The 18,718-nt window shown below is 42.9% G+C and overlaps 1 protein-coding gene and 1 long non-coding RNA gene across 2 annotated transcripts in view; both read right to left on the bottom strand.

The window, feature by feature from the left end:
- The window catches only part of LARGE1 (LARGE xylosyl- and glucuronyltransferase 1), a 548,933-nt gene that overhangs the window by 71,154 nt on the left and 459,061 nt on the right, over positions 1–18,718 (bottom strand). The window contains exons 8-9 of the mRNA XM_086712419.1: positions 11,839–11,951; positions 10,015–10,140 (exon numbers count right to left, since the gene is read on the bottom strand). Of these exons, the coding sequence (XP_086568545.1) occupies positions 10,015–10,140; positions 11,839–11,951 (239 nt within the window). The remainder of the gene's footprint in view (positions 1–10,014; positions 10,141–11,838; positions 11,952–18,718) is intronic.
- On the bottom strand, positions 1,959–10,007 carry LOC147578925 (uncharacterized). The gene is made up of 3 exons (XR_015253347.1): positions 7,551–10,007; positions 6,078–7,509; positions 1,959–5,834 (listed from the first exon to the last, which is right to left on the bottom strand). It is a non-coding gene; the product is annotated as an uncharacterized LOC147578925 (long non-coding RNA).

Genomic DNA, 18,718 nt, shown 5'->3' with positions numbered 1-18,718 from the left:
CTTGGTTTTTCTCTTCTTTAGGATTTTTCTTTTAAGTGTACTCCGCTCCCAATGTATGAATGGATGGCAGTCAAAAATCCAGTCTCTGACTCTGCTGCTTAAAATCCAAATGTTCTTTCAAGGAGGCAATGTTATACTGAGAGTCTCTGTTCTGGGGTCAGCCCTCAAAAAGCCATTGAATGCAAAGAGGGCTCACATAGAATAATCCTACAGAAGCATTATCTCACGTAAAATGCTTTCCTGGGAAACTATATGAAGGTGGGAACTCAGCCCTGTATCGGAGGAAAGAGCTCTAGAGTTAGGGTCAGGCCGACGTGAGTTCAAACCTCGGCTCTGTCATATTTTGCTGTGTGACTCTGGGCAAGCAACTAAGTGACTTCATTCATATGATCCCTAATTTTCCGATGTATAAAACAGACCAATATTCAGCCCGTGATGCTTCTGTAAAGATTGAGTGATCCCTGCCTGGCACACCACCCCCACCCCATCCACCTGAAAACTCCAGGTCATCCTTTGAGGTCCTGGCCACAGCCTGCTTCCTCTGAGAGGCATTTCCTGTCAATCCCAGAAAGGATCAGTGCATTCCGGGCAGATGTTTTTGGAGCCCTGCTGTGGTCCCTGCTAGGCAAGTATCTACCGGCCCCGGTTCACTATTCCTAACTTGCATGGGGGTTACTGCTCCTTCCCATTCTCCAGGGTCATATTCAGGGGAGGAAGAGTGGTTACACAGAAGGACTGGGGAGAGGAGTGGCAAGGGTGTTTGGGGGCTGAGGAATGACGTGAGGGCAGAAGACGAGGAAGGACGAGACTTGGTGTCGCGACTGAGCCTGGACGTCCTATAGAATCCCTCAAGACACAGACTGCATCACATTTTCTCCCAAGAGGGGCCCCCTCCGGTTCTCCCAGGCCCCCTTTACTTCCTTCCACTGCAGCACTTAGCAGGCTGTGCTTGGAATCTTCTGTTTGCTTAATGCTTGCTTCTCACTAGACTGTGACCCTCCTGAGAGCCAGGAGCTGTGGCTTACTCAGACCTGGGGCTCCAGTAACTCTTATAGACGCAAGGACTGGACGCCCTGCTTGCTACCTCCTGACCACCACCCACTGTTTGTGGCCAGGACTTCCTTCTCTAAACGCCTACTGAAGACTCAAAGACTAGAACACAGTGTCATAGCTACCCTCCCAATCTACCTTCTCCCAGCCAATGCGCAGCCCTTTTGCTCATCTCCTAAGAGCTTGTGCTCTGGGTGAAAAGACAAAAAGATGCTCCGTTGGGTCCTTCTCTTTTTATTTAAGACTCAGCCAGGGAAGGTTGAGTCCTCAAGCTTCAGGACTGAAAGATGAAAATGAAGGTCTTTGAAACACAAAGACTGAAGTGAAAAGTCAAGTGCATTTCTACGGAGTACTCAAGGGGCCTGGTTGATAACAGGGCCAAAAATCATGGCCTCTATTTTACAAGAACATAACTGACATGGGGAGAATGTACGTGGTTTATACAAGTCCTTCAGCTGGTAAGAGGTCGAACAGGCATTAGAGTGTAAGGGATTGCTTGGCTCCAAAAGCCCATATGCTTCTTCCCCTTTGTCAGTGAAACCACTTTTCCCTTAGTTGTGGGAAATCTCTTCTTAGCATAAATTTCTCTACTGACACCCAGGGCAGGATAGATGCCCAAGGCTGGTAAGCTCCTGTCTGGTAGGATGTGGGAGTACGTCTGCTCCTACAGAGTGAGCTTTATGCTTACCAACAGTGAGCTGTGTGTTGCCAAATGTGTTTTGATGCCACTTTTATTTATAATGTAAGAGGAAATGTATGTATTCAAATATTCTCTGAATTAGGAGAATGCAAAAAGAGTTGCTATTTCCATGAAAGGCAAGCCAAAGCTTTGGGACAACTTGATTAAAAAAAAAAAAAAAAAAGTCCCTTAAAAAGTGGCTGTCAGATTAGTTGTGGGTGAGAGACCATAAAAATCTAGGACTGTCCTTCACCTGCTTTGTAAGAGTCCTTAAGTTCTTGCTCGCCCTTCAAGGAAAGGAATCGGAGAACCACAGAAAATGGATAACGAGAGATGTCTACACAGGATAATACAGCACAATCAGCAGACGAAAAAACCTGGCCTTGGTTGAAAAGACAAGCTAATCAAGGTTAACCTATTTTTAGGATTCTAGCCTGAACCGACATTTTCAATCAGCTGACCCAGCACAGGTGCCCTGGGTGACCCACAGGTGGGCTTCTCAGGTTGGCTACCCTTTGGAGTGTGAGCTGAGGGAGAACAGCATTCAGGGTATCTCTGTATACTCCCCAGGGGGGAACATGGTACCCAGCAAACAGGAGGTCCTTCATTCCTGTTGAACATGATGGATGAAAGAAAGGATGGGAGAAGGAGACAGAATGAGAAGAAGAAAGAAAATGACAAAGATGCACCTTTACCTGGAATCTGAGGCCCAGGTTGGCCTGGAGGGACCTATGGACACACTGTGTCATTAAACCAGGCCCTCGGACTCCATGGCAATGTACAGGCCCCGATATCACCCAAAGGGTGAAACTTGGGCTGCCAGCCCTTCTCCTTCATCCCTTAACCCTCTCCCCACTTTTACGGATTGGCTGTATTTTCTGTATTTTAGGGTTCTGTGTAAGATTTGGGTGGAAAAGGTATTAGTGGGTAAAATGACTTTCAGATTTTTTTTTAGGGTTTATCTAAAAAGATAGAAATTAATCTGATTTGACTCTGTCTTCCTGATTTTGCTATTTGATACAAAGGCCTCTACTTGTACGTAGAATAGGCTGCCAAAAAGAGTTGGTTCACAAATTATTTTGTTTGATAGTTTCAAAGTGACAATAATTAAGCAACCACTAAGCAATGTCAAAGTGGTGTCACCACCTGCTACATCAACATCTAATGTTAAATCATTCTGGTCTTTCCTGGAATAAAGCCAAGTTGGCTGTGATATATTATCTATCTATCTATCTATCTGTCTGTCTGTCTGTCTGTCTGTCTCTATGTGACCAATGGCTTTGTCTGTTTTGTTTCCCATAGCATCACAGCGCCTGTGACAGTGTCTGGCATATAGTAACCACTCAGTAAATGCACAAATGCATTGGTATGACTGTGAGGGACAGATGTGACACACTTTCACTTGGACGCCTAGCTAGCTTTGTTGGCATTTATGAAATGTCTAAGTTGAAGGTTCACCGAGGAGATCTCCTCTATTTTATGGTGCCTTTCCTTGTCCCTTTTGTGGCTGCCAATTTAGAATCTCTGATAACCTGTCGAATATCCTGGCTTATGAATACCTGTCCGGTTTTTTTTTTAATGAAACTCATACTAATCCTGCTAAAAACAATCAATTAATTATACAAGACACCTGCCACAGTCCTCCCCACCCCTGAATTCTTTTTATTGTGATAAAATGTACATGATATTTACCAATTTAACCATTTTCAAGGGTATAGTTCAATGCCACGAAGTGTATTCACACTGCTATGCAACTCTCACCACTATCCATTTTGAGGATTCTTTCAATATCTCCTATGGAAATCTGTACTCATTAATTCCATGTTTTCTCTTCAACCCAGCCCCTGGTAATCATTCTGTTCTGCTTCTGTTCTCTGTGAATTTGACTACTGCAAGTATCTCATATAAATGAGATCATCAATAGTTTTCCTTTTTTGTCTGGTTTATTTCACTTAGCATTTTTTCAAAGTTCATCCACATTATGGCACGTGTCTGAACTTCCTTCCTTTTTAAGGGCTGCCAAGGTTTTTAGTTGCACTGGTTTTTGTAGAATTTTTATGTTTTTATTCTTTTTGTGTGTTTTTATGTTTTTATTTTATTTATGTTTTTATTTTTATCCTATATGAAAATAGGACTTGAGAGTTTAGAAGTCTCCTATCAAGGAGACTTGCCTGGTCAAGTGCCAAAGTGTTTTTCCAATTTTGTTGTATCTATTGACACTTCTGTCAACAGGATTGGACACTTCCTACAGATCAGCTGAGACTTGACAATACCACTCTTCTAATTTGGTGGGGGTGAAATTATATGTGGTCTTAATTTTCACTTCCAGGATTTAATAAAGAAGCTGTACATCTTTTCAAGTGTTTATTGGCCATTTTCTTCACAATCGGTGAAATGACTGTTTATATCTTTTACATATTTTTCTTATTAATTAGTAAGAGTTATTTGTGTGTTTAGTTTACTAGTCCATTGTCAGTTGTGTTGAAATGTCTTTTTCTTTTCTCCTTTTGATGCTACCTTGATGGGAATTATTAATTTCAATGTGGTTGAATTCACGGATCTTTTCATTTGTGACATATGCTTTTGCTGTCTTGTTGAATACATTCTTCCCAACTCTGAGGTCATAGGCCAGTTACCTAAATTTTTTTTAAATTAAAGTTCAATTTGGTTTAGTTTTAAGTCTCTAATCCCTTAGAATTAATTTTGTGCATGGTGTGATACAGGGACCAATTTTCACTTTTCCACTTGGATAATCAAGGTGCCTCAACACCATTTGTGGACGATTACATGCTTTCTCCAATGGCCAGCAAGCCATCTCTTTATAGATCACATTCCCATTTGTGTGGGCTCTCTGTTCTTTTTTTTTTTTTTATTAATTAGCACATCCCTAAGCAAATGCTCAGCAAAACTTTGCTGTAGGTTTTCAATGGATACTATTTATGAGAGTGTTTCTCATAAATGAATATTCAATCTTATCGAATAACTTTCTTGCATCTATTTACATGATTATGTGGTGTTTCTCCTTTAATCTATTAACATGCTGAATGATAATTGTGGATTTTTCAATGTTAAATCATTCTTGTCTTTCCTGGAATAAAGCCAAGTTGGCCATGATGTATTATCTATTTTCTACATGGCTGAATTCGATTTGCTAATATTTTGCTTAAGGTTTTTTCATCTCAATATTCATGAGTGCTACAGGCCTACAGTCTTCTTTTCTTGTGCTCTCCTTGTCTGATTTTGGTATCGAGGATACTGTGGTCTTTTAAATGGGTTAAAAGTGTTCCTTTTTTTCTATTCTCTGGAAATTTACTTAAAATGGGAATTTTTGATTACAAAAATTGGTATAACTTAATCTCTATTTACCATCTAGGGATGCTGTGTACTTTGTAAGAGGGTTTAATGGCTAGAAGGTAATCCAGAATTGATATTTTTTCCTTAGGTCAGTTTTGGTAAATTATACATATTTGGATTTTGTTCATTTCATGTATATATATGCCACTGTATGAAATGTATACAAGTCTGGAGTTCCTGTATCTTCTTGGTGAACTTTAATTTTTAAGTTGTGATCATCTCTACACCTACTGATGCTCTGTCTGACACCAACACAGTTATCTTGGCATTCTTTCTGCATCGTCAACTGTTCAAGTTGTTATACGTTAGGTGTGTCTTTTATAAACAGCATATGTTGCACACTATTTCCTGTTCAGTCTGACAATTGGTCTTTTCATTCTCAAACTTAGGTTGCAATTATTTGCTTACTGATATATTTGCACCTCTTTCTATTATCTGATTTCTTGCTCTCTATTTCCCCCCACTTTTTCTATGCTGTCACTTTTTTTTTTAACGATGGAGATATTTTGGTTGGTTTTGTTTTTTCCAGTTCCATTTACCATCCTACCCATCACAGGCTTGTAAGTTATGCACTTTTCTTCCCCATTCTTTTCAGGGCTTCAGCTTGAATGGTTAACACGTACAGCTACTTAGCGGCTAAAATTACTATCTCATTCCCTTTCTCAACAAAACTCTGATTCCAGAATACCTGAATTCTCATCGCTTCCCTCCTGACTTATGTGATGTCATTGTCTGATATTTTAGGTATAACCTTTTTATTTAAAAAAAAAATTTTTTTTTTCAACGTTTTTATTTATTTTTGGGACAGAGAGAGACAGAGCATGAACGGGGGAGGGGCAGAGAGAGAGGGAGACACAGAATCAGAAACAGGCTCCAGGCTCCGAACCGTCAGCCCAGAGCCTGACGCGGGGCTCGAACTCACAGACCGTGAGATCGTGACCTGGCTGAAGTCGGACGCTCAACTGACTGCGCCACCCAAGCGCCCCGGTATAACCTTTTTAAGACCACAGTTACATGGTATTATTATTACTACTCCTACAACTACTATTTAGAAATTATTGAATGAAATCCCTACATGTTTCTTATTTGTTCAGCATTCCTTCTTGGATCTGGAATCACACGCCTTATTCCCGAAGTAAACCCTTTAGAAGTTTCTTCACAGAGGTATGTTTGCGGAAAATTCTCTTTGCTTTCGCTCATCTGAATACTCTTTTCTCATGCCTGAAGGACTGTTTTGCTAAGTATACATATTGTTATTGTCACCCCGCACCCTGAAGGTATTACTTCCACTCTTTTGGCTTGCACTGCTGCTGATAAAAACTCTCATTCCCACCCATGAAATGTCTTCGTAGAGAATCTGTTTTTTTCTCTCTTGGTTATTCTAAAAAAGTCACAGTAGGGTGCTGCAATTTTACTACTGTAGGTCTAAGTATAGCTTTCTCTTAATTTAAACTGCTTGCATCTGTGGCTACTTTTAACAGTTCTGGAAAATTCCCATTCACTATAAAGATGCCTCACTTCCAATTTTCTCTATTATCTCCTTCTAACATTCTAATTAGACATATCTAGATATCTTAATTTCTCTCTCAGTTTTTCTTTTTCCCTGTGTGCTCGGTTTTGGATGATTTCTTCAGTTCTCTCTTCTAATTCTCTCTTTACCTGGGTCTAATTTACTGCTTAACACATTCCTTCAATTTGAAATCTCAGTAATTATATTTTTCACTTCCAAAAGTACTATTTGATCCAAATACGTCTGTTTGCCTTCAAAAATCTCTTGTTCTTCCATCCTATTAATTCTCTTTTATTACTTACACATAATGACAATTCTTCTGTTTTATATCTGATGAGTCTACTACCTGAAGTTTTTGAGATTAGTTCTATAGTCTCTGCCCTTTCTCCTGGTGGCTGATTTCCCTATATGTTTAATGATTACTGAATGAGAACTCATTTTTATTGAAATGTCACCTAAAGAATTCTTTGAAGTCTTTCTTGTTTTTGAGAGCATTCTTCTAGATCATATTTCTGTTTATTTCTGCCAGGCACCTGGCACATTTTCATTTTTTTCTATTTCTGCCCCACACATATAATTTTAGTCCATCAATTAATATGAGCACAGGCTTGAAATGAGAGATTCCCATGAGAAACATTTCTCTTATTTTACCTAAAGCCTAGGATAAAACATGTAACAATCCCTATCATCTTCTTCTATGGATATTTTTAAACATGTTATCCATTGAGGATATCACTTTTCCTGGATCTTGACTTCAGCAAGGATCTTTTAATTGTCTTTCTTGGGGTTGAGACCCAAATTCCAACGCACAGCCTTCCAATAGAATGGTTGAACATAGGTTTGCCTGACTTTGATTTAGGTCTAATGTCCCAGTGTAACTAATAATAGCATTCCTTTGTTTAAATTATATAGTTACCTACTAATAATAGCATTCCTTTGTTTAAATTATATAGTTACCTACATTTAAGCCAGGGCTCCAGCTACCAACGGTCAGCAGATACCCAGCAAATGTCAGATCCAGCTGCTTTTTGCTTATCCTTCTGGATCCATATTTTATCATGTGTCTGGTCTCTCCTTACTTCATTTACTTTATGGACTGATCTACTATGCTTTCAAATCATTAAAAAAAATTATTTATCCAGTATTTTTTGGTGTTCTCTACAGGGCTGGTTTTATTTGCTTTCTCTTTTAAACTTCTAGTTCTTGACAGTCTTAGAAATATTCCTGAGTATTTCATATACTTTCTTTATGTCTAAGAAACACATGACACAGTGAAACTGCATAAAAGTTGGTTGAAAGATTCAACGATGGAGGCACTGCTGTTTTAAACACTTTCTAAGATTTTGCAATGAACTTCAAGAGCAGTGAAAAAACAAAAAGAAGTTCTTTCTTCTTGACTATGTAATTTCACTAACTTTAGACTGTTCATTACAACACAATTTATCTTTGTGAAAATTGAAAACAACTAAACTAACAGCAATGGTTCAGCAACAGAAGTGTACAAAATTCTATGTGCCTGAGGACAATAAATGAGATACAACACATACCTACTTGGAAAAGACTGATGTCTTTGGTCTCATGGTCTCATGGTTTGGGAGTCTGAGCCCCATGTCGGGTTCTGAGCTGACAGTTCAGAGCCTGGAGCCTGCTTCAGGTTCTGTGTCTCCCTCTCTCTCTGCCCCTCCCCTGCTAGCACGCTCTCTCTCTCTCTCTCTCTCTCTCTCTATCTATCTCTCTCTCTCTCTCAAAAATAAATACATGTCAAAAAAAAAAGTAAAAATTTGAAACTTTTGTTACTGCAGTGTCACGTGGGCAATGGCTACACATTTTAAGTGACATGAACTGTTGATGGTTATAGGTGTCTGCTTCTTGTTTGATACAGCCAGAGAAGCAAACACACCTGCTGTCAGGCAGGCCTGGGTTCAAATCCTTGTTCTGTCACTTATCAGATGAGGTCGGTTCCTCACTCCTCCCTCTGCAGGTAGGATATTCTGACACACCCTTTAACTGGACTCAGCCCTATGGGTACTCTGGCCGACAGGATATCAGCAGCAAGGGCTCAAGCTTTCCTTGCAAGCACTAAGACTTCCTCTCCCACCTCTGCTTTGCTATGACAAACCAGCCTGGCCTGCTCATGGGACATGGCAGACACTGGAGGAGGACCAGGTCATCCCAGCCACCAGCCATCGGATCCGAGGCTGACCACAGACACTTGGTTAGGCCAATGAAAATCAGACAACCATCCCGCCAACCTGCAAACTCCTCAACTAAATAAATGGTTATTGATCTAAGCCACTATTAGACTATGGCAGCAGATAACTCATACATCCTGTTTTCTTCATTGTGTGGGGGGATCCACAAGGGCTCTCCATACAGGCCACCAAACGAGGAGTCTCCCAATTGGATGGGGGGCGGGCACCAAATGTGGGACAACCCAATCAGGTGGAAGCTGGCTGCAGGGTGGTGAAAAGAATTCACCAAAGGCAGAACAGGACGCAGAAGTTTACTGAATACACCACAAGGGAGTGGTGGGCAGGACAGGAAAGCAGAGACCATCTGATGCAAAGCAGTGGTGGGGGGGCTGTAGTTAAAGGAGGAGGATGAGGAGGTATGGGGAATATGGAATTTTCCTTGTTTGGTAACGGCGTCCAGATGTTAGTAACTCATTGGTCAGCTAGGACTTGGGGCTATCTTGAGGTGAGTCACCTGATGGGCCTGTTTGTATTTGGTCAGGGGGTTGTGGGGTCACTGCGGGTCCTTGTACCTCACTCAGGTTTCCATTGTTCGGGCTGGTCACCTAAAAGCAGCCTCTGCATTACTCTTTCTATGTCCCGGCCCTACCACTATGTCCAGTACCTAGAGACCAACATTGAAGGCTTTTCTGTCACTGTCACTGCTGCCTGAGGTAGAATGAGACATTTGTGCTGGCGTTCCCACCCCTACCCCACCCCACCACAGCACCTGGCAGGCATTTTTACATTCATTTCCTCACATGTGTCTCTCCCCTAGCCACGACTGACTTGAGCGTAGGAAGTAAGTTATTCCCATCCACATCTATGGCACCTGGCACAGAGTAGTCCTTCAATAAATGTTTCTGTTGCAATTAAATGACTGGATTTGGGGAACGGACAGGAACCAAAACAGCCAGCAGCAGGTGGCAAGAAGAATAACCACGCAAGCTGGTTCTTACGCTTTCTAGAAAGCCCAAACAAGAGAAAAAAAGAAAACAAAGGAGAAAAGCACATTCTCTCTGCTCTTCTGTGTCCTTATCTCTCTCACCACATGCACACAAAGCTCAGAGACATTCATCCCCCGAAGAGCCCTCCCCATCTGGCTTCCATCCACCGGCCACCACCGCAGGACACCTCCCTCCACCTCCGGCCATGGGCCCTGCATCCACTGCAACTTGTCCTTCCTCTACCTTTAGATCAGACACGTCCCTGTAGCACTGCTCAGAGCGGGTGTGGTCCGACAGCTGCACATTCCAGAAGCAGGGGAGCTGATACACGAGGAAGGGGTTCTGTTTGATGACAGCGTTGAAAATATCCTGGGAGATAAAAGCCAGAGATAGAATGGTCAGGAGCGTTTCACTTAGGAGGCCAGCTCACAGGCACAGCACCTCCTGTGCAAAGGCCTCTCTTTAGGCTCCTGCTCTGAGCACAGGCTGGCTTGCGCTGTGAGGCATTCCCCTTGGAACGGACGGGGGAGCGCCCCACGCGTGCTTGAAGCTCACGGGCTCTGCTGGCCTCAGAAGGCGCCATCCGGCAAGGGGACGTGGGAGCAGACACGGCTGGTCTTTCATACCGGAGCCAGCACAGATGAAATGAAGTCACTTTTCCACCCCTCTTCCCACCTCATCCAGGAGCCCTGTGTCATCCATCCTGGGCCTCCTGGAGAGGAAACTGCATGATGACAACTGCTCTGCTCATTCAGGGGCTGAGACAAATTATAGATCTTGTTTCATCAGTTCTTCCTGGGGCTTTTGGCGGGGACTCGATGATGGATGCGCCTTGGACTCCTGCAGGCCATGGTGCCCGAGGACGCTCTCCCCACCTCCAAATCCAACTCCGACTTTTCTAGGGAGTTTTCCTTCTTTTGGGCTTTTCTCCAAGCTCTCCTCACACCAAACCACACTTATTAACTAGCTGCTGACAGCTGGTGCCGGGGGGTGAATTATGTGCCTTCGCAGAAGGAGATGACTGGATAAACTACCCTCATTGGACACAGATATGCAACTGCTAGCTTTTGGGGACATGCTGGAGTCATTGTGACCTGACTTAAAATATGATGATGGAGGACAATTTTCCCCTCAGGTTTAAAACAGCTACCTGGGTAATTTTTAACTCATTCATTATACCAGATCTCATGTTTGAAAAAGGAAATTAGTTTCTGGCTGCTTGGGAAATACTGAATAATAACAATGCTAAAAAAAAAATAGCAAAGTCACCCTACAGAGTTTCTTGTTTCCTCTGTATTAGAAAACTTTACAAAAATTCAGTGACTCAGACAGTTGAACATCGGGCAAAAACATGGGACTGCACTTGCTTTTTGGATGAACAGTAAAGGGTAAAATGCAGAGAACCCAGACAAGTCTTCTCCCCGTTTCAACACAGCCATCTACACCACAGGGAACTCAAAATCTAAATGTGTGAGCCTGGCAGAGCCAAGGTCAAAGGCTCGGGCACCTGCATTTGCTAGCAAAAATGAGGAATGGGATTTTTATGCATTCACATCAATGGTTTGGTGGAGTTCACAGACTTTTTCAGATTGCCTGGATTAGAAGCTGGTTATTCAAGACAGGTAGTTTGTCTCTTCCATTTAAATGCATTTCCCTTGAGGATAGGGTCATAGCACGGGGATCTAAGTGAAAGGCATTGCTTTTAAAGTTAGACCCTATGTGCCGGAAAAGCGAATGTAACCTTGTCTGGGAAATGTGCTGTGGTGTTCTATGCACCCCACACCAAGATGAAGACAGCAAGTTCCTCCGAATGCCTCCTCATCAGTCTCCTTTAATAAGCTAGAAGCTCTCTGAGGCCAAGGATGACGTCCTTCATTTACCTCTGCAATCCTGTCTCTGAACGTCATCCTTGGCTCATGCAGCATGCAGTGAAGGTCTGCTGAAGGAAGCGATGAATGGGTCACACGACAGGTGGAGACATCATTCAGACCCCTCTACTTTCAAGCTTCCTGGAGAAACTGCACAGGGCGTCCAAGAACAACTGCACCTTCTCACCTCGCCACTTACCTGGTCCGCTAAGGACGTGGACAGCATGCCCATCAGCTCCCTCTCTGCGGTCAGCCGCCACATCTGTTCCCATTTCATCTTCCGTAGTTTGTCCAGAAGCAGCAGGATCACCCCTAGGCAACAGCATAGGGTGGAAGAAGGAAAAAATGACAGTCAGACAGCCAGCCAGACACACCTGTCCACGTCTTGGAGACGAACATACCTGGGTTCAATCCCAGGCTCTGCCAGTGACTCAGGATGAGACTTCAAACAGCCTCTCTGAACATCTTCGTTGCAGGAAAACATGACAATAGCATCGAAGGCTGTGGCCGACACTAAGTGAGATGGGCCGAAGAGCCTCGCACTTTCTGGAGAGGGGAGGTGGAGACAGTGGCACGACGTCGATGTGCTTAATGCTTCTGAACTGCACACTTAAAGCAGGTTAAAGCGGTACATTTGTACTATTCTGCCACGCTAATCTTGAAAAGAGCCTCGTATTGCACCTGATACGTACTACACTCCCAAGAAGCATTTGGTTCTTCCCTGTGTTTTTGCCCCAGAGACAGGACAACCTCCCAAGGTGTAGCTGATGGAAGGCGTCTGTACACTATATGCTGTTTATCTTTACACGCACAAAGCGGCTCCTCTGTGACTTTTTTCTAGGTGAGACTGGCTGATTTGCTTTGCATTTATTGACAAGCCATGGGAGCTTGCTTCAGTGTTCTGATTGCCAAAGTCTTCTCTGGTCCCCACAACGAACACAGATGTAAACTACAGTGAAGGTGGTGCTGATGCTTGGTCTCTAAGATGCACTCCATCTTTCTTTTGTTAGTTTTTACGGGGAGGGACCTGGGTCAATGGGGGGTCGTGTAGAGAGACAAACTGCCATTGCATACCCTGCTGTTGTTATTATTTTTTTAATGTTAAAACAACTCAATTTATTACTCAGGTAAAAATTAACTAGTAAAAGCCTAAAAAGAAAAGCACATTTTGGCTTTGCTGAATGACTCAGAAGCAGCTGTCTACTTCCAGGTCAGTTAGAGCATATAGAGAACGCACAGAGCACAGAACACGAGGAACCAAGAGAATTTCCCTGCAGGCCACTGCAGTTAATTTGGTGGATGGAACTGTAGCACCCATGGGCTCTCAAATCAATCCTCCTCAGGATGCTGAGCTCAGCAGAAAGCTCAGCGGAGAAAACTCCAGGCAGTTGACAAATGATCTGAGTTGATACCTAGTACATACGTTTCTAAGAGTTTGGAGAGAATCTGATTCCCCAAATCACATATAAATGTCAACTCTGGGAGTTTTTTTTTTTTTTATAAACCTATTCCAGTGGCACATATTTGGAGAAAAAAAGTAAATTCACCATTTAGTCAAAGGTGTTTGGTCAGGTAAAGATGAAATAAGAAAAAAAAAAAAATATATATATATATGGTAGCGGTAATAATGGGGTAATACACAGATCTGAACTCGTTAAGCCAAAGGGTCAAATTACATCCTTTGCACATCTTTTATGGTTTGCTCAGTTTTTGCACGTATCTTTTCCCTTTTTGCTCCCAAGATCACTGCAGGTTAGATATTGTCATCCTTATTTCTTAGGTGGGGAAACTGAGAAACTAAGTCAGACTCTGGAACAATTCACAGTACCAGAGAAGCTACACCAGCTTCAAACTCAGATCTGCCTGGCTCCAAGGCTAGTGTTCCCTCACCTACACCACAAAAGCCGAAGCCTCAGCACCCGAGCCCAGGGACTCAGGCCAAGACTTTTTCCCTTTGGTGACATTTGGTTTCTATATGTGTAAAATGAGAAAAATGCTACTTGCCCTGTGCAACTCAGAAAGCTGTTATATCCATTCGTGGTACACTGGTAAATGTTTAGCCACAAGCTCCCGGGGGGCGGGGGGGGGGGGGAACCCTGAAAATGTGATTTGTGGCATCTGCTGGTTCCTATGGTGTAAATTCTCCTATCGTGGCTGATTTCAAACTACCAAAGTAATCTCACTGAACACCCCATTGGGAAGACTGGGCACACAGCTGACCCTCGCCAGTCAGTGCAGGCGCTGAAACTGTTCACAGAAGCAATTTCAGAAATAGTAAAATTCACCATAAGCATATTATTTGCTTCTTGTGGAGAAAGAAAAGAAAAAATTTACAGAGTTACAAGCCAAGAGAATATAGTGATAGATTCAGGAAAATAGATCCCTAACAGGTAAAACAATTTCATCTTACTGTAGAAACTAATCCTAATTAGGGTGGATAGGTGCTCTAATATACAGAAAAAATGGGAAGGGAGTGGAGGCTACAAACAAGATGGAGGATATTAATGCACATTTTGAAGCCTCTAGAGATGTCAATGGGAGATCTATCAGTCTCAGGGGACTGAACTGAGAACTAATGCTTTGTAATGGGTATTAAGACTTGGCAAGTCCTCTGTGGCCAATGTGATTCCACCCTGTTTCCCAGACTAGTTGAAGAGAGGCAAATGTCTAGACCAGAAGACTAAATGCAGAAATGTGGGGTTATTCTCCCAGTTACCTAGCCTTTTTTTTTTTTTTATATGTGATGATTTTTTTTTCTTGAAATTCATTGTCAAATTGGTTTCCATACAACACCCAGTGCTCCTGTTGCGATGAGCACTGGGTGTTGTCATGTTGATTTTTAAAAGCATGAACTATTTCAAACCACCAGAAAAGTCTAGAAACTAATATGACAAATACCCACCACCCCAATTTAATAAATGCTAATATATTGCCACATTTGCTGTGAATAATAAAACATGACAGATAAATCAAAAGCTCCTTCATCCCACTCTGGTTCTCTCTCTCTCTCTCTCTCCCAAGGGTAACCACTATCCTGAGGTGGTTGGGTTTCATTTCCATGCATATTTTTATAGTTTTATTCTCTGTGCATATATTAATTAACAATCTATGATGCCTTTAGAGTATTTCATTTCTCAATTCTCATTTACCTTTTCACCCAACATTACGTCTTTAAGACTTAACCATGTTAAGATTGCAATATCTAGTCTATTCATGGCAATCACTTCACTCATTATAAAAATATACCACAAATTATTTATGCATTGCCTGACTGAACAACATTCTGGCTGCTTCCTTTGTTTCTCCTGTTACAAACGATGCTGCAGTCAGCATCCTAATCTCAATTTGTGGGGCACATGGCTGAGAGGTGAGCTGGGGTCCAGCCTCCAAAACTGTGCAAGCATCGCTGTGTTGATGGTGCCACGTGCCCCGAAACATCTCGAACTACTCTCTCTCCTCTCTCGTGTTTGGGCCATTGCAGCATCCCACAGATGCTACATTTAAAATGGCTTTTGCGGGGCGCCTGGGTGGCTCAGTCGGTTGAGCGTCTGACTTCGGCTCAGGTCATGATCTCACGGTTCATGGGTTCAAGCCCCGCATCGGGCTCTGTGCTGACAGCTGGGAGCCTGGAGCCTACTTCGGATTCTGTCTCCCTCTCTCTCTGCCCCTCCCCTGCTCACACTCTGTCTCTCTTTGTCTCTCTCTCTCAAAAGAAAAACCAGGGGTGCCTGGGTGGCTCAGTCAGTTAAGTGTCTTCAGATCATGATCTCACGGTTAGTGGGTTTGAGCCCCACGTTGGGCTCTGTGCTGACAGCTGGGAGCCTGGAGCCTGCTTCGGATTCTGTGTCTCCCTCTCTCTCTGTTCCTCCCCTGCTCTCACTCTGTCTCTCTCTCACTCCCTCAAAAATAAATAAAGATTAAAAAAAATTTTTTTAAATGGCTTTTGCATCTCTTCCTTTATTCACTCATTCGGTGGTTATTTATTGAGCACCTATTTTGTGCAAACAACTGAAACAGACCTGTACATGTTTTTCTTCCCTACTTTTCCCAATTTCTTGGGTTTTATTCAAAATATTAATTCAACACATATTTACTGGATGGAGAGCATTTAGTCTTGGTCATGCCCATCTGTGGAAGACACATTAAGCATCATGATTCAAGACCAGGGCTGTGAACACTGAGAACGTGCACTGTTCATTAAGAGAGTCTGGGGAGGGCGGCGGCGGGGGGGGGGGGGGGGGGGGGGCGGTCAGCCTGAATTGATCAGGCCAGGCAGACACGAGGGGGACATCTGAAGAAATACGGACAAAGGCAGAGCAGTAAGACGTGTGGGAACAGGTGTGTGTGATGGCTGGATGGCTGAAATAGAGTGTTTTGGCGCAAATGTCAGGACATGACCTTGAACACGTGAGCAGGGATGGATCAGGAAGGGCTTGTATCTGTGCAAGAGGTGCTTTCCAACCATTTTCATGTCATTTCTTACTCCTTACAACCTGCTTGGGGCTGGAAAGGCTGACCCAGGGGTCTGGCTGCTCCAGGCCCCATTCAGGGGCCCCGATGGCTGATGGGATCACTATTTTGGCACATCTATTACCCACGTGTGCCACATTGGTTGGAAAGTCCTGCTGAGGGCACCTGGGAGCTAGCGAAAGATTTTGAGCAAGGGAATGACTACAACTGGGTCTGTTTCAGAAAAGCCAACCTGAAATGTTGCTTTATCAGGTCACTTCACAGGCTCAAAGGCCTCTAGTATCTCAGGAAGCCTAAAGAACAAGCTGTAATTCCTTAGCCAGGAATTATAATTCCACAGGAATTACAGCCACACATTTACTTTTTTCCTTCCATCAGACTATGCAGCAAAGCTGGCACAATCAATCGCACTTTGCCACTTAACTATCTCTCTCTTTGCAAACTTGACAAGCCAATATGCAGTTTGGCTTTCTCATCAGAATCCAGAATGTTTACTAAATATACTACTGCCCATCCCTGATTCAATCAGAATCCAAAACAAACAAAAACTTGTGAACGAACATGTTATAAAGCTTATGAACTTCACTGTCAGCTTCTGCATTTAAGAGTTTCCACATTTATCCACTTCTGACTCCACCATATCCTTAGAAAGGAGACAGGCTACTCATCATCGCTTCTGGATAGACGTGGGAAGTGAGGTGCTACGAAGTGACTTTCCAATGTCATGGTAAATGTCTCCCACTGCCCCATCTAGAAAAGGGTCTTTATCGTAGAACATTAGAACTAATGAAGCTGGTGTATCCCCTGTGCCAGCAAGGTCTATGGGATGTATGTATGTATGTCTTGATTTTTTTTTAAGTTTTTTTTTTTGTTTGTTTTTTGTTTTTTAGAAATACGGCAAAGTCTTTTTAAAAAATTTTTTTAACATTTATTTATTTTTCAGAGACATAGCATGAGCAGGGGAGGGGCAGAGAGAGAGAGGGAGACATAGAATCTAAAGTAGGCTCCAGGCTCTGAGCTGTTGGCACAGAGCCTGATGTAGGGCTAGAACCCACAAACCGTGAGATCACGACCTGAGCCAAAGTTGGATGCTTAATTGATTGAACCACTCAGGCTCCCCTTAAAGATTTTAAGTACTCTCTACACCCACTGTGGGGCTTGAACTTAACCCCAGATCAAAAGTCACATGCTCTACTGACTGAGCCAGCCAGGAGCCCCTGTCTCAATGTTTTGAAACAGCCGCCTCATGCTAAACATTAATGCCAAGTGCGTACTTGGCCAACACAGGCCAACAAAAGCTCATGGGAATCAGGGCTCCCAGGACCTACAGCCCGGCCATATGTGAGCTTCTCTTGACTTGTCAAACAAACCAGTGGGGATCCTGTCCGGTCTTTATTCATGCAGCCTGCATTCAGAAGTTATTTCTTCTACAATTCATTTAGAGGTATGTTTTGAGCATCCTACGATTCACTGGGTTAGCTGGTGACTTAGCGGTTTGTAAAACGCAGTCCTTGCTCTTAGGGAGCAAGATCTAATAGGGAAGGGAGATGGGCAATCAAGACAATGTAAACACTGTGACAGATACAAGATGGGGTAAGAAGCATGGGATCTGGGACCGGGAAATGTGATCTGAGTGTGGGAGGAAGCATTAGGGAAAAGCTTCCTGAAAAAAATGATGTCCAACCTGAAAGCTGAATCCTGTCTAACCTGCAGCCTCTCAAAGGATGCAAAGGATCACCTGTGTGAAGGTCAAGCCAGACACGCTTGTCCCTTCAGGGCTGTGACTGCCTATCAGGTAGCAGATTATTTTCCAACACATTTGAACAGCAGACCTTAAAAGGTAATGACCCATTTCCCCCTCTTCTCCCCAAAAAAGAAAGTTAAAAAGCGGCCACATAAAATTGTCTAGCATGGGTGAAACCATTTGTCTTTGCTCATAAATCTGTAATTAACCACGGGTTATTTGTACAATAAATATCCTCACATCCTCACGCTGATGCAGTTGAGTGGATTCTGGGAATACAGGCGTTTCTGTAGCTGTCACACAAGAGGAAACTGTATGTTAAGTGGAAACCTCAAGTTTTTCCAACTGGACTTGAAAACAGAAGCCCTGGGTTTGAGTCCTGACATCATCACTTACCACCAAGTTCTCTTGAAAAAAGCCACTGGGATTCTGAGCCCCAGTGCCTTACCTATAATATATGGGGACAATCCCACATTAACTCAACATGACTAGGAGGACTTTTTAAAAAAGTGTATCTTTAAAAGTATCTGGTATAGGCCACGATCTATTATTTCCTACCTCAAAATAAAAATCCCACAACATTATGAAGTATCTAGGGGTGCCTGGGTGGCTCAGTCGGTTGAGAAGCTGACTCTTGATCTCAGCTTGAGTCATGATCCTAGTGTCGTGGGACTGAGCCCTGCATCAGGCTCCGTGCTGAGCATGTGGTGCCAGCTTAAGATTTTCCCTCAAATAAAAAAAAAAGTATCTAGCACAGCAGGCACAGTACTTAATATGGCTGAACTGAGAAATATTAATTGATAATAAATATGCATGCCTAGTAATTCACTTACTAGCCTAAATTAACTTGTCTTTCTAAAACTCT

Source organism: Puma concolor, chromosome B4 (assembly GCF_028749965.1).
Source record: "Puma concolor isolate L17-30 chromosome B4, mPumCon1.1.hap2, whole genome shotgun sequence".
NCBI lineage: Eukaryota > Metazoa > Chordata > Mammalia > Carnivora > Felidae > Puma > Puma concolor.
This window is presented reverse-complemented; position numbering and strand designations above follow the sequence as displayed.